This window comes from Nannobrachium achirus (assembly GCF_963921795.1).
Source record: "Nannobrachium achirus genome assembly, chromosome: 5".
In the NCBI taxonomy this organism is placed as follows: Eukaryota; Metazoa; Chordata; class Actinopteri; order Myctophiformes; family Myctophidae; genus Nannobrachium; species Nannobrachium achirus.
This window is the reverse complement of record NC_137814.1, coordinates 19,193,782-19,208,913: the sequence shown is the minus strand read 5'-3', so window position 1 is coordinate 19,208,913 and position 15,132 is coordinate 19,193,782. Positions and strand designations below refer to the sequence as shown.

General features: G+C 42.2%; 1 protein-coding gene across 1 annotated transcript in view; it reads right to left on the bottom strand.

Annotated features, from left to right (window-relative positions):
• Positions 1-13,897, bottom strand: part of LOC308284872 (MAGUK p55 subfamily member 7-like) — a 41,193-nt gene extending 27,296 nt beyond the window's left edge. Inside the window, exons 1-5 of the mRNA XM_080725596.1 lie at positions 13,820-13,897; positions 10,919-11,013; positions 9,010-9,087; positions 5,406-5,486; positions 960-1,100 (exon numbers count right to left, since the gene is read on the bottom strand). Of these exons, the coding sequence (XP_080581722.1) occupies positions 960-1,100; positions 5,406-5,486; positions 9,010-9,087; positions 10,919-11,013; positions 13,820-13,835 (411 nt within the window). The 5' untranslated portion in view covers positions 13,836-13,897. The remainder of the gene's footprint in view (positions 1-959; positions 1,101-5,405; positions 5,487-9,009; positions 9,088-10,918; positions 11,014-13,819) is intronic.
• Positions 13,898-15,132: the final 1,235 nt, after the last annotated feature.

Here is a 15,132-nt window from a genome sequence, read left to right as displayed (position 1 = left end):
GTGATGGTTCCACTTGTAATGGTACTGTGTGCTGTTGACTGCTCAGCAAATAGAAGTGAGATTCAGAGTCCAAAGCTGCACTTGTGTTTTGTAAAATGTATGTAGAAAAGCATATAAAAGTGCGTACCAGTGGTGAAGAAAGTATAAAATGTAGAATGTGTAGAATTACTCTGTTACAAGTAAAAGTCAGAAATTCAAGATTTTAATTGTATAAAATGTATAATAAAAATAGCAGCAGCTATTTTCAAAAGGCCGAAATGTATACTATAGGGCTGATTCTGAAGTGGTTGGTTTTGTAATAATAATCCAAATCTACAAAGTAACTATTAACAAAAGCTTTCAAATAATAGACTTTGCCTCTGAGATGTGTAGTAAAGTACAGAAAATTGGAAATATTACAGTAAAGCAAGCAAACATACCTCAATACCTCATTGGGATGAAGCACAGTACTTGAGTACATGTACTTAGTTACTTTAGTTTACAGTCCAGTGGTTCTCAACCTGTGGGTCGGGATTACCAGTGGGGCCCCCAAATTATTTTGGGGGGGTCCCCATATGATTAGCTTAATGCGAAACATTGTTTTCTCACTCAACAGTAAACAAACCAACATTCAGTATAAGTGTATAGAGGGTATCTGCACATTTCAAAGTGACAATTTAAGGACTTTTTAATACCTCTAAATGACAAATTAATCATTGGCCAAATTAGAGGCAGTAGATCGGCAGAGGCCGATCTACATGCTCACAGCGGCTCGCAACCCAACGCGAGGCGTTGTGAGCATGTAGATCTGCTATTTTCACAATAGAACCGTGATATACAAAATGTAATGCCTCAACTCTTACTGCTCGTCAGGGTGAGAGGGTCCCCAGTTAAAATATTTTTGGGGTCGCGGCCTGAAAAGGTTGAGAACCGCACAGGTTTACACCACTGGTACATATGTAGCAGCGATATTCACTCACCAGAGGCTCCTGGGTTTTCACCAGACTGACGATCTTGACTGAGTCCTCATCATCATCTTCCTCCAGGACGCCATCAGGTACTGAAGGCAGCGCAGGCTCATAGTCTCTCTGTGCTACTGTGTCATGGACCCACAGCAGGCTCTGTGTAGGAGACAGAACACAACATGGGCTCCAAATTGGGGATGGGATGATAATCTTTATTATCGTTTAAAAAAACACTCACAATCGAGGGCTTGGAGCGCAAAGGATGTAAATGACATTTGTGGTGAAAATGACTTTTTATCATTTTAAAGGTCTCCGTGAGCTCTATCAGATGGGCCCCTGGGTGCTACAGATGCACCGTTGGTCCACTAGTCTGCACCACACTTGGCATATACTGTACACTGTTCAGGGGTTTGCCATGACAAAAGTCACACGAGGGGCCATGTGTGGCCCCCAGGGGCCACGTTTTCTCTAGAGACCATTGTCGTCTGCACGGGGCCAACTGATTTGTATTCTGGTACGGCATCATTCATGTCTCGCACGGTCGCACCAAAAATTGCAGATCTCCAAGCTCCTGCTCAGCTCACTCACTTGAATTCCCTGACCCAGCAGCGGTATACGAGGCACAGACATTTTCTCCAATGGTAGACAGTTCCACAGGGTGGGGGCTGCCACACTGAAGGCTCTGTCGCCTATAAGGTTCGCTTCTTTGCACTGGGGACAGAGAGGAGGTCCAAGTCTGCAGACCGCAGAGTCCGTGACAGAGTAGGTTTATCATGGAGGAGGTCTGAGAGGTATTGTGGAGCCAGGGTGTTTTGACACTTGTAGGTGAGGAGGAGAAGTTTGTAATTGATGCGGTATTTAACAGGAAGCCAGTGCAGTTGTTTACGGGTGGGGGTGATGTGCTGCCAGGGCTTGGTGCGGGTGAGAACTCTGGCAGCTGAATTTTGGACATACTGGAGCCTGTCCAGGTACTTGTTTGGGACCCCAAACAGGACTCCGTTGCAGTTGTCCAGACGTTCGTACCGAAAAATTGGCTATTTTCGGTACGAACCGCCCGGTGGTACTACAGTATGATGTCAGTACTATGATGTCATACTTTATCCATGCAGTATATGGGTCAACCTTCAGCCCTATCTGCCCTGCATTGTTTTCCTGTATAAAATTAGAGCTCTAAAAAGTAAAACATAATCACAATTGTAGAGGGAGGGAGATACTTTCTTGGCCGGTCAGCACCGCACATTTCTTGCGCAAGATCGTGTCTGCGTGAACAAGAAATGTTCTGCTGACCAGTCCAGTAGTTTGAGAGAGACAGGGAGACACAGGTACATACACACACACACACACACACGCACACACGCACGCACGCACGCACGCACGCACGCACGCACGCACGCACAGACAGACAGACAGATAGGCCCTTTCCTAGACAGCTTGCCTAAAAGGAACCACACCATAAAATAAATCTGTGTTTCATTCTTAGGCAATGACCCAATATGGGCTCAGCACCATTTTAATGTGTCTATGAGCTAATCTATACAGCACTAACAAGGCCAGGGACAACCCACCTCAGGTCATGATAGTTGGTTTTGGCTATGCGTAAAGCTAAAAAAACACACACACACACACACACACACACACACACACACACACACACACACACACACACACACACACACACACACACACACACACACACACACACACACACACACACACACACACACGAGAGTAAAACAGTATATTGAAATATTCTGGATAGAGTGCACTTAATAAGCCATTATGACGGCAGTACAATCCTCCTCAGCAGAAGGAATGTACTCTCGTTTTTGGGAAGCGTGAGGGGTGAGGAAACATCTGCTCATCGGCTCCATTTTAACAATCAGCCAATCCATCTGTCAGTTAGTCTCCTCGTTATCCGCGCGTCCATCAGCGGCTGCGAGCTGCCAGCACATGAGACAACGTGTCTCTGGTCACTTTCACAGAAACAAACATTAATTTACTGAATATTATACCCGGTGTGCGTCCCAGCCTATGTGTGAGCCCGTGACCGGAGGCCAAGAACAAACAGCTCATTAAGGCTGTTTCAACAAACCTGCTGGCAGGTGGTGGAAAGAAACTATAGGCTAAGTACATTTACTCAAGTTCTCTACTTCAGGGGTTTCCAAACTTTTTTGACCCAGGGCACCCCTGTAAATAACTTTTTCATCCACGGCACCCCTGAATTACAATGTTAATCTTTAGAATGTTACATCCTATTGGAGAAATATCTGTTTCTATCAGAACTGACTGAAAATAACGTTAAACCACTTGAACTCCAACATGCCTATTCTGGGGGGAAGGTTGTGACGCGTTGTGAGCTTGTAGATCGGCTATTTTTGGTGAAGAGTGTTGTCGTAGATGGAAAAATAACTCATCAAGTACAGTGCAAATCAGGTCTGTTTTACTAAGCATAGTGAAGAGACATTGATGTAGTGATATTGATGAATTCCAAATATTATCAAATTATCTCGCGGCACCCCTGGACTGGCATCACGGCACCCCAGGGTGCCCCGTCACCCACTTTGAAAACCCCTGCTCTACTTATGTGCACTTTTGAGGTGCTTCTACTCGAGCTTCTTTTACTTTGATAATGTAAGTATTATAGTGCCAATACCTTTGTACCTTTACTCAAATACAAATCATTTTGAATACAGGACTTTCAGTGTTTTGATATTGTGGCATTGCTACTTTTACTTAAGCCATTTAGACTTTTGAAACATTTTTTTTTAGATTTGAACCACTTTAACCATTATTTGATGCTTTAACTATTAAAAAATAGCAGATATACAAGCTCACGTGCTGCGAGCTTGTAGATCTGCTATTTTTGAAAAATCGCAAAACACGTGTGCAAGTCTGAATATTTTTGACCCCATTCTATAAATGTCTTCTAAATCCTTCTTCTAAATCAGTGGTTCTCAAACATCTACAAGCTGTGAGCTTGTATATCTGCTATTTTTCAATAGTTAAAGCATTACATTATTCTAGGCCTAAATGATACATCTGAATACTAACTACCAGTTCCACCACTGCCTGGCATCTCACTGGAAAACCAGACACTGTACGTATACAGTACGTATTATGTGTACCATGTTTTACTATCAGACCACATAGATAGTGAAACCACCGAAAAACAGATGGACCTTGGGGACATAAGGCCTCGTTCACAAACTATTCAGAACAAGAAGTTTTTCTTAACCACTTATGCCATTATTTTATACTAGCTATTGGAAAATATAGGTGTTCTACAAGCTCACAGCACATTGCGTTATCTGCTATTTCCAAAACAAATAGTGAAACATTGTGATTTTTTTTGTGTGTGCATTAGCAACCTGATTGAACAATTCTACAAAATAAGTTGTGTGAGGCACATTATCAGTGGTTCTGAAATGGAAGAATCTGTCTGCACCGTTTACATGATAAACTGCACAGTATAAAAGCCTGAGTGTTGATTTAACTTTGAAACACTTTAAATAGTTCTTTGTAAAACATATAACTCAGTGTTTCGTCACTACTGAGGTTAATAAATGTCAAGCAGCCGCGCATGAGGGAAGTGATGAGGCCAAATGGATGGGAGAAGAAAACGTTATGGTTCAAATGAAATGCAGTTTGTAAATGGTCCGTATCAGTGGCAATTCAGAATGTATTATTGCAGCGTAAAACAACAAAAAACCGTGTGTGTGTGTGTGTGTGTGTGTGTGTGTGTGTGTGTGTGTGTGTGTGTGTGTGTGTACGCCCAATCGCCAGATCTATTCCAGAACGTAGCTGTGCTGAAGGTCGCTTGTCAGCAGAGAGAAATGTATAGCCTACTGGTGCACTTGTGTAAACTGCTGTAAAGGAATATGAGTGAACAGTTGGTTATTATTCACTACTATACAATGGAATGGAAAGGAGATTAAACAAACGCTTACGACCACATTCATCTTTCAGTTTAGACTTTAGAGAATGGTTGTTTGAAGTAGCAATTACTACTATATGGCTGTGAAAACAAAAAGATGTGTGTGTGTGTGTGTGTGTGTGTGTGTGTGTGTGTGTGTGTGTGTGTGTGTGTGTGTGTGTGTGTGTGAGTGTGTGAGTGTGTGCGTGCGTGCGTGTGTGTGCGTGCATGTGTGTGTGTGTGCGCATGCTGTGCAGTGTGCACCACATGTGCGTGCAGGCTTTTAGGCATGTTTTATGTACACTATGTAACAGAGAAGAGGAAGTCAATTGATTTGCGTCCCCTGTGAGAAATTTGATTATTGGATTAACCATGCTCTTTGTGTGTGTGTGTGTGTGTGTGTGTGTCTGTGTGTGTGTGTGTGTGTGTGTGTGTGTGTGTGTGTGTGTGTGTGTGTGTGTGTGTGTGTGTGTGTGTGTGTGTGTGTGTGTGTGTGTGTAGTTTGAAGTTCATGTGCACCTGGACTGATGAAAGGGAATAGCCCTGACCTTGAAGTGGGGTTTGGATATCAGCTCCACCAGTTCTGTGACCTCAGCTCTCCTCTCCAGAAAACACAGATCTAACACCAACTAGAGAGAGAGAGAGAGAGAGAGAGAGAGAGAGAGAGAGAGAGAGAGAGAGAGAGAGAGAGAGAGAGAGAGAGAGATGTACGCATGCATGCAAGCACACACACACACACACACACACACACACACACACACACACACACACACACAGACACACCGAGATTACTTAAACCTTTCTGGTGCACATACAGAAAGAGGTGGTTATCATTTACAGATTGCAGTCGATGAGGTGGTCATTCATTTGTTTTACTATGAAATACAGTACATGTTCAAATGTACCGGTGTTGTATTTTATACGCATGGATGATGTGTGGTGAGAGAGCGAGAGAGAGAGAGAGAGAGAGAGAGAGAGAGAGAGAGAGAGAGAGAGAGAGAGAGAGAGAGAGAGCGAGAGAGAGAGAGAGAGAGAGGCAGACTTTCATACAGACAGACATGCATTAAATTACAGATATACTGTTCTACTGTATGATTACATGAGCATGCATGAGTGCAGCTTCCACCTCCATGCTAACAGAGGGAGACAGAGAGTTAGGCTACAGACAGACTTTGAGATACAGTATGGCTAAAACACACTGGTCCATATTTCCGAACACTCTAGTCTAAAAGTTACTCTAAAAATATTTTGTTGCTTCCTTATTGGCTAAAAGATATAAGCAGGGTCTTCAACATTTTCAGGTGAAGGACCCCTAGTTGAGAGATAGATAAAGCAGGGACCCCCACAACCTGTTCATAGATTCCATATAATTTCATTGTTTGACCACCCGTTAATTATCAGTGGATGTTGGATTCATGTCAATTTGTGTTTGAACCGTCAATACTTAATAAACTTGACCTTTCACTCTGTACTTAGTCTGCTCCTTTTCCCCAACCAGAGCTCATTGCCAAAAATAGAAGATCTACTGCGAAGCATTGTGAGCTTGTAGATCTATATTTAGCTAAATCTCTCAGAATATGGACACTAGGGTTCAAGTGGTTAATATAATATATATATATCACTCAAAGATTTGGAGGACCCCCTGTAGTAACTCTGAGGACTCCCTAGGAGTCCCGGACCCCCTGTTGAAGACGCTTGCCCCATAAAATAACCTCATTGACTTGAATGAGGAAATGCAAAAACGGCAACCACACTTGCAATTTCCCAGAATTGCAAGTGTTCTGATAATAGAATTTCAGAATTCAATTTCCAAATGTGACTCACGTCAGGGCAACTAGCACACTCGCAATTTCCAAAATTGCATCTTTCTAGTTTTATTTTATTAATATCAGAATTAGGATAGATATTTTTCATGTGCCACCCTTCTGGTCTTTTTCTTTTCTGAGATGACGCACGCCAGAAAAGACGAGATGTCTGAAAGGGTTACCAATCCAGCTGTGGCCAGCGGTGGCGGAACAGAGAGGACTGCTCTTGACCACCGGCTATAGCCTACCCTACGACAACCAGCAAGGCACGGAGTGTGACCGAGCAAGTTGCCGTTCCTGTCAAGCTTGTTGCTGTAATGACTTCTAGGCTACTGCTTCAAGATGTGGAGGCGTGCTCCAGAAACACAATGTATGAAGGTCATTAGTTTCCACTGTGAGCAAACAGAAGCCTCTGTGAGGGGAAACAGATCCACGGCTTGGCCCCTGCAGCCGAGCATGATGATTTAAGCCAGGCGGAGAGTGTCTGTCGACCCGAATCTGTAGCGCGGGGAGTGAGAGGAACGAGACGGAGGGCGAGGAATGATGGACGCGGAGGGGAACGCAAACGCGTTGAGGATCGTGTGCTATACACAAGAGAGGTTCAAAGTCGCCGAAAGTGTAGTGGTGGTGGTGGGTGTGTGCAGGGTGGGGGACGTGGTTGGGGCGGTAATAGAGAGGGATGTTGAGAATATGGAAGTGTGGAGAGCAGGATCCGGATGTGAACAAGTGTAGGCTATAAGAGATGGGAAGAAAGAGGGTGAGAATCAAGGCAGGGGTGGGCAACTTTGATGATGATAGAGAGGGCCACTATATTTCCACTCACTCCAGAGGGCCACATCCCTAGGCATATTGTTACTGCCGAGCAAAAACCTCTTATCTCCAGTAAGAGCTAAAAAATAGCAGATCTACAAGTTCGTAGATCTGCTAGTTTTGCTAGTTTTGAATTGAAATCCTGAATTATCTTTTGTTATTTTTTAATTCGAATCCTGAAAACATTTTGATTTAATTTCCAATGCATTTAGTTATACTTATATTAACTTATATACAAATACATTGGACATAAAAAAGACTAACACTTTAATACTACTATAGTCATTCAACTACTAATAGGCCTATAGAGTAATTAAAGCGCGTCATGTTTGCATGTTTGGAATTGTAACAGCTGAAATCAATAATATCAGTATTCCGATATTAACCTGCGGGCCGCAGTGAAGGTGGGGGCCGCATGTGGCCCCCGAGCCGCCAGTTGCCCGTACGGTACTATGTAGTAAGGGAAGGTGAAGAGAGAGGTGTTGCAGCATGCATTCTGCCACGGCTCAAGATGACGATCAGGGAATGCAGATGTGACTCAGAGCAAAAGAAGTAGAGTGATTCATCTTTTCTCCCTTTGGTTAAAAAAGAAAAATATCTCACACTGGAAAAATAGATGCATTTCATGCAGTTTTCCGCAAATTCTTTTATTTTTTATTTTCTTTATAAAATATATTTTGGAACCTGGAAATACACATTTGTTTTATATACTGTATATGTTGGACGCTACATTTTCATCACAGCCATGCCAAAGTTACATTTTATTTGAAATATAAAATGTTATGGTTTGATCCAATGCAGAGCAAGGAAATGGAATTCATACAAAGGAATTGCTGGCAGCAGGTATGAAGAGGGCTGGTATAAGAAATAAACTCAGCTGAAGGGAATAGGGAAGAAGTACACGTAGAGTCGTTCTGGATGATAACTGGAGTGGGAGTACTCAGTGTCACTTCATCTTAGATCTGAAATAAATTGTATTCCCTCAACCTGAAACATTAGCCTCGGCACTAAATGATTTTAGCAGCTTAATGCTCAACACTGTCCTTGGTGACCTCACCTCATGGAATAGAGAGGTAAAATGATATCTATTTTTAAAACAGATCACTTTTGCACAAAAGAAACAAGGGTTGCCACCAATAATACTCAAGATGTGCTTTTTGGGGAGGGATCATAATATATACGTATATCAAAAACCCAATGCAGATCAAGCAGAGTTGAGATTCCACAGATGTTTCTGTGTGAGTCTAGAGAGTGATATGATCTATGCCTCATTTCGTACCGGTGTTGTGCATATATAAAGATCTGATTTACAAGCTCACAATGCATCACGCTGCGACGTGTTGTGAGCTTGCAGACTGGCTATTTCTGTGCGCAACACTGGCGTGCAACAGAATATAAATCAGTCTAGTCTTCTCTATACCACAGGAAATAATCCAAACAGTGAAATATCATCCGCCTTCTCTCTCCTGTCAAAACGCGTTCTCTCCTCCTCTGTAGTATGTCTGCCTGCAAAAGAAGTTTGGTGAAGGGCACTTACATCAGAACCCAGACTAGCCGCATGCTCTTGGATGGGAATGGGGCTCCGCTTCTCGAAACGCTTCAGCCGCTCGTGGATCTGTCAAGACAGTAAGGTATCACAGTCAAAGCTCCCTCTACTACAGAGAAGTGGCACTCTGGGTGGGTATGGTGGGGTGGGGGACTGTCTGACTATGTATCTCATAATAGGCTGATGAAAAGAAGGAGCTGGGAAGAAGAAGAAGGCACTTTTCAAAATGTATCCAGCTCAGCAAAGAATTATTATTATAGTAAAGAATAAATTAATAAACCTGTAATTAGTCCATTATTGCAAGCTTGTATGGGCAGAATCTTATTTTTATAAGTAGCCCCCTAATATCTCCCTTTCGTCTGTTGTGGTGTGAAGGCATATTAGGTACTTGAACATAAGACGAGATTGACTCTGAGGAACAGGGACGTGCAGAGAATGTTAGTGGTGAAAATATCGAAAATAGCAGACCTCCAAGCTACGAGTCACGCTGCACCATGTTGAGCTTGGAGGTCGGCTATTTCCCATGCTTGATATCACACTGAACTAAGCCTAATCAAGTCAATACTGGAGATGAGTCATATGGCATGTATTATTACATAGAGAGGACAATTCTTTCAACATAAGACGTTGCATTCAAGTTCAGGAGAGTTTGAACAAGACAATTATGAATGCTGCCTTCATGGAAAGAGGGCATTTGCATTTCTTTTTTCACCATAATAAAAACTGCATTGTGCATTCATGGTCTGGAGAGGGCACCTTTTACAGACGGATAAAAGGGCAGGGGCTCAAGCCCCCTTTGATGTCTATGTGTGCATGACATGTACCTGCTGAGGAAGACACAATAGCGTTCAAACATTGGTCTAATGTTGAACATTTCAAAAGAGGATCTGGTTGCTCCAATGTCTGTCTCTTTTTAGCCTTTATGTGAAGTTACCCAGATATTCTCTGCTGATCCAAAAGTCTATCACGGTGTGCACTGGGAATGGATTCTCAAGAAGCTGGCTGAAGTGTGCGAGTGTGTCTCTACAATGATGGCAAAACTTGAAAACTCTGGATCATGGAGAATTAGAATTCCGTGGCCAGACCAGACCTATCCTTAAAAGCAATCAGTGAAAAGCTCTTTGTTTTCATGATGTCATCCCATCCCCTTGCTTCAGTTGGGTTTTGAGGAAACATTATTTTGCGTGAGACTAGAGACAACAGACAAGGAAAGAAGCACACAACTGAGGCACAGACATTTGCAGTGGCCTAAATCAGGGGTTCAGGGTTTCAAAAAGGCGGTTTCGCGATTCCTCCCCAAAAACCTTTATTTTTAAATGTGAGTATTCTTGAAAAACATTTTGACAATATAATGACAATATTTGCCCCTTGGAGGGGGGGCCACCCTCTGAGGCCTTTTCAGGCTGCGAACCAAAAGATAATCATATTTTAACTGGGGACCCCCTCACCCTGACGAGCACTAAGAGTTGAGGCATTACATTTTGTATAACAGGGTTCTATTGTGAAAATAGCAGATCTACATGCTCACAACACCTCGCAACACGAGGCATTGTGACCATGTAGATCTGCTATTTTCACAATTTCTGCCTCTAATTTGGCCAATGTTTAATTTGTCATTTTAGAGGTATTAAAAAGTCCTTAAATTGTCACTTTAGAAATGCGCATATACCCTCTATAGTATATGTATGTTGGTTTGTTTTACTGTTGAGTGAGATAACAATGTTTCACATTAAGCTAACCATCTGGGGACCCCCCAAAATCATTTGGGGACCCCCCTGGGGTTGAGATCCCCTGCTCTTAGTCACCAGGCGTCACTCACTACACAGACGCCTGTTTGGGAAACACTGAGCTAAATGACAGCTATCATAACTGCACAGACACATTAAACATCAAAATGCACCTTGAAGAGCATGTGGAGTTTCTTTTCCATCAGAATGCTGTGGAGGAACATGTGGTCCTCCTCTCTGCTTCTGTGACACTCGGCGCCGGACATCACTGATGATAGCAACCAGACAGACAGACAGACAGACAGACAGACAGACAGACAGACAGACAGACAGACCCCCATGGAGAAAAATCAGTTGCCAGTGGCAGCGCAGCACAACAGTTTTATGATCAGATACTCACACTCACTCAAACCATATGCACACAAACACACATACCATATACGTATGTTCGCAATCACTCATGCACGCATAGTCACATAGTGCGCACAAACACACACACACACACACACACACACATACAGTACGCACACATACGCACAGACATGCACAGCATTCCACCTGCTGCATCCCACCTTTATTTACGAGCGGGTGTTGAGAAGGTCAAGAGTCAAGGTCAGAGGTCACGAGACAAGAAGTGAGAGGTCATAATGTCCCCGTGATGAAAAGCTCCTTTCAGAGTCTTCAGTCTATACAACAGGGGTTTTCAAACTTTTTTGACTCAGGACACCCCTGTAATTAACGTTTTCATCCACGGCACCCCTGAATTACACTGCAAATTTTTTTAATCTTACATCATATTGGAGAAATATCTGTTTCCATCAGAACTGACTGAAAACAACGTTATACTTGACGTTTAACCACTTGAACCCCAGCATGCCTATTCTGGGGGGAAGGTTCACCAAAAATAGCCGATCTACAAGCTCACAACGCGTCACAACGCATCACAACGTGACGCGTTGTGAGCTTGTAGATCAGCTATTTTTTAGTGAAGAGAGTTGTCGTAGATGGAAAAAGAACTCATCAAGTACAGTGCAAATCTGTTTTACTAAGCATAATGAAGTGATATTGATGTAGTGATATTGATGAATTCCAAATATTATCAAATTATCTCGGGGGACACCCCTGGACTGGCATCACGGCAGCCCAGGGTGCCCCGTCACCCACTTTGAAAACCCCTGCTATACAAGACATTCACATGAAGAGTCTATACAAGACATGTAGGCTACTACTGTACATGAGACTCGTACCCAAATACTCAAAATTTTAAGATTCTGAATGAGTTATTTTAACTCAAATAGAAATGATAAACACTGAGTTAACTCTGACTGAAGCTTTTACTGCGAACCTTTCCTTTCCTGTGATCACTGCCTTGTCTTTGATGTACTGTACACAACTGCTGTCTTTATATGGGCAGGACATAAAACGTTAAACATAAAAAAGGATACATCCAATATGTGATACAGTATGATGCAAAGTGTGACTCTTCCATGGCTCCATTTGACATATTCCGCTCAGTGCTCAATATACTGTTATAATAAAACCTGTTCTTCTGTGATATTACTGCCCCCTAATGCTGATACACAGTCTAGGATATTTCATCTTCCATTTTCCTCCAGGCAAAATCCATTAATCTATACAGTATAGTTACCACTTGATGAGCAGATGGTTTGTCAGAACTGCAGAGGGTATTGATTTGAACCCTGTATGAAGTGAAATGTATTATAAGCTATAATAAATATTAATTTGTCACAATTTGTTATATAGCATTTCACATTCAGGAGGACGATCATGTCCTCCGGCGGTCAAAATGTACAAATATAGCCTCCTAATACCTTACCCCTGTTTCATCAAAAAAGTAACTCTGAGCTTATACGACCTTGCCAAAGATCAGTTTTGCTTTCTGTTCTGATGAAGATTAATGCATTTAGGCCTAGAATTATTGACTGCTTTAACCAGGGTGCCGCGCTGCGAGATTGTAGATCTGCTATTTTTGGAAAAAGTCGTGAAAATGTGTGCAAATCTTTGAATATGTATTTTCAAAGCGAACGGTTGTAACTCAAATTTTGCTTCTGGGTGGTCCCTGGAACTAGATGGGGGTCCGTGGTCAAATAAATATCAGTTTGGGGGTCCTCCACATGAAAAGGTTTGAGAACCACTGGCATAGTAGTCTCTCAAGAACAGACTAACTGAGCTCCAGTTAAGTGAAAAACACCTTTTCTTTGACGATGGATAGCCAGATTGCTGACATAGAAACAGGTTTTTAAAAAAAAAACCTTAGAAGGATTCAAAATACACTTATAGAATCGGGTCAAAATTAAGTTTTTCACGATTTAAAAAAAATAGCAGATCTACAAGCTCGCAGCGCGGCACTCGGTGCCGCACTGTGAGCTTGTATATCTGCTATTTTTCAATAGTTAAAGCATAAAATAATGAAACACAAAATGTGTACCCGTTCTATAGAACATCTATGTTCTTCATTATTGACCACATTCTAATAAAACGTGTCTGTCTAACAAATAGTGATCATTAGCGTCAACATCTCCAATCTCCCTCTGGTGATAAATTAACTACTTTCAACATGACGTCTCTATTTTGGGCATGTCATTATAGGTGGAATTAAGCAGATAACACATCATCTACAAGCTCTCAACGCCTTGGGATCAGCTTGTAGATCTGCTATTTTTGCTTATATCTTGTCATATCCGTGCCCGTTGTCACTGGTATACTCAAACATTTTCATGCCAGATTGATACGCATTTTAATCTGTATCTTCTAGCTGGTGAATTATTGTGAAATTAACTTGTGTGCATTTCCATTCTTTTTTAAAATTGTGCTTAAGGTTAAATGATTCTCCTGGACACGACTCAAGGACCCTTAGGGGTCCCCGGACACCACTTTGTCACAAATAGTTTAGGCTAAAAGTGGTTAAAGATATTACAAGGTGGTAACTGGACTTTGAACAGCACGCACTCCCACTCACTCACTTACAAACAAACAAACAAACAAACATACACAAACAAACAGACCCTACCTCTTGTGTGTTCACAATGCCAAACTGAGATGTTGTTACTCACCAAACATAATTTCCATGTAATTAGGCCCAAATCAAGCAGGCTCTCCTCCCGTCTATAAACTAAGATTTACTATTCACCCAGCTATTTAGTGAGATATGGTAGGCTACTTACTTTCAAACATCAGACAGCTTTCAGAGAATGAGAGAGAGAGAGAGAGAGAGAGAGAGAGAGAGAGAGAGAGAGAGAGAGAGAGAGGGGGCACAGAAAAAACAGTAAAGCCTAGTATGCTACTCCATCGTGTGCAGGTGCTGCACACTGGAGCAGATCTCCAAGCTCATATGCGTGTCGCCATGTAAGGCTTTGTGAGCTTGGAGAGCTGCTATTTCCGGCGCGTGACTAAGACCATCATACAATGACGTATCCTGTAAATCAAAGCAGACTGACTGAACAGTGTCAGCTCTGACCTATATGTACCAAGCAGCCAGTCAATAGCTACAGCAATCATGGAGCATAGGTCAGTGAACATTCATCCCTCTCCATGTTATGACTGTAGTACATACATGGGCAACTGGCGGCCCGGGGGCCACATGCGGCCCCCACCTTCACTTAATGCGGCCCACAAGTTAAAACCAGAATACTGATATATTATTGATTTCAGCTGTTCCAATTCCAAACATCCAAACATGACCCGCTTTACTTCCTTCAGCCTATATTAGTAGCTTAATGACTAAAATGTTAGTCTTTTTTATGTCCAACATATTTGTATTTAGGTTCATAAAGTTAACATGAGTACATAACTAAATGCGTTTGAAATTAAATCAAAATGTTACATTTCAGGATTCCAATTAAGAAATAACAAAAAATTATTCAGGATTCCAATTCAAAAGAAGCAAAAAATAGCCGATCTACAAGCTCAAAACGCATCGCAGCGCGATGCGTTTTGAGCTTGTAGATCTGCTATTTTTGCTTCTATTGTATTTGATACTAGAATGACAAAGTAGGACGTAGCAATATGCATTGTGGCCCTCTGGAGTGAAGGTGGAAATATAGTGGCCCTCGCCATCATCAAAGTTGCCCACCCCTGCTGTAGTACATTCATATCATTGGATGTGATTTCAGCAGTTTCAACTGCATAAGTAACCCGGTTTCCTTTTGTGGCATTTTAAATACATGTTATTTTTAGTCTACTTGTCCCTTGTTATGCAGCCATTCCATGTCACTCACAGAAAGATCAAACCCTGAAAAAGAAAACATAACATTTTAGACATGTATGGCTAATGTGGAACATGGAAAGGAGCAGGCACATGCACACATAGACATCAAAGGGGGCTTGAGGCCCTGACATTTTATCCGTCTAAGTATAAAAGGTGCCC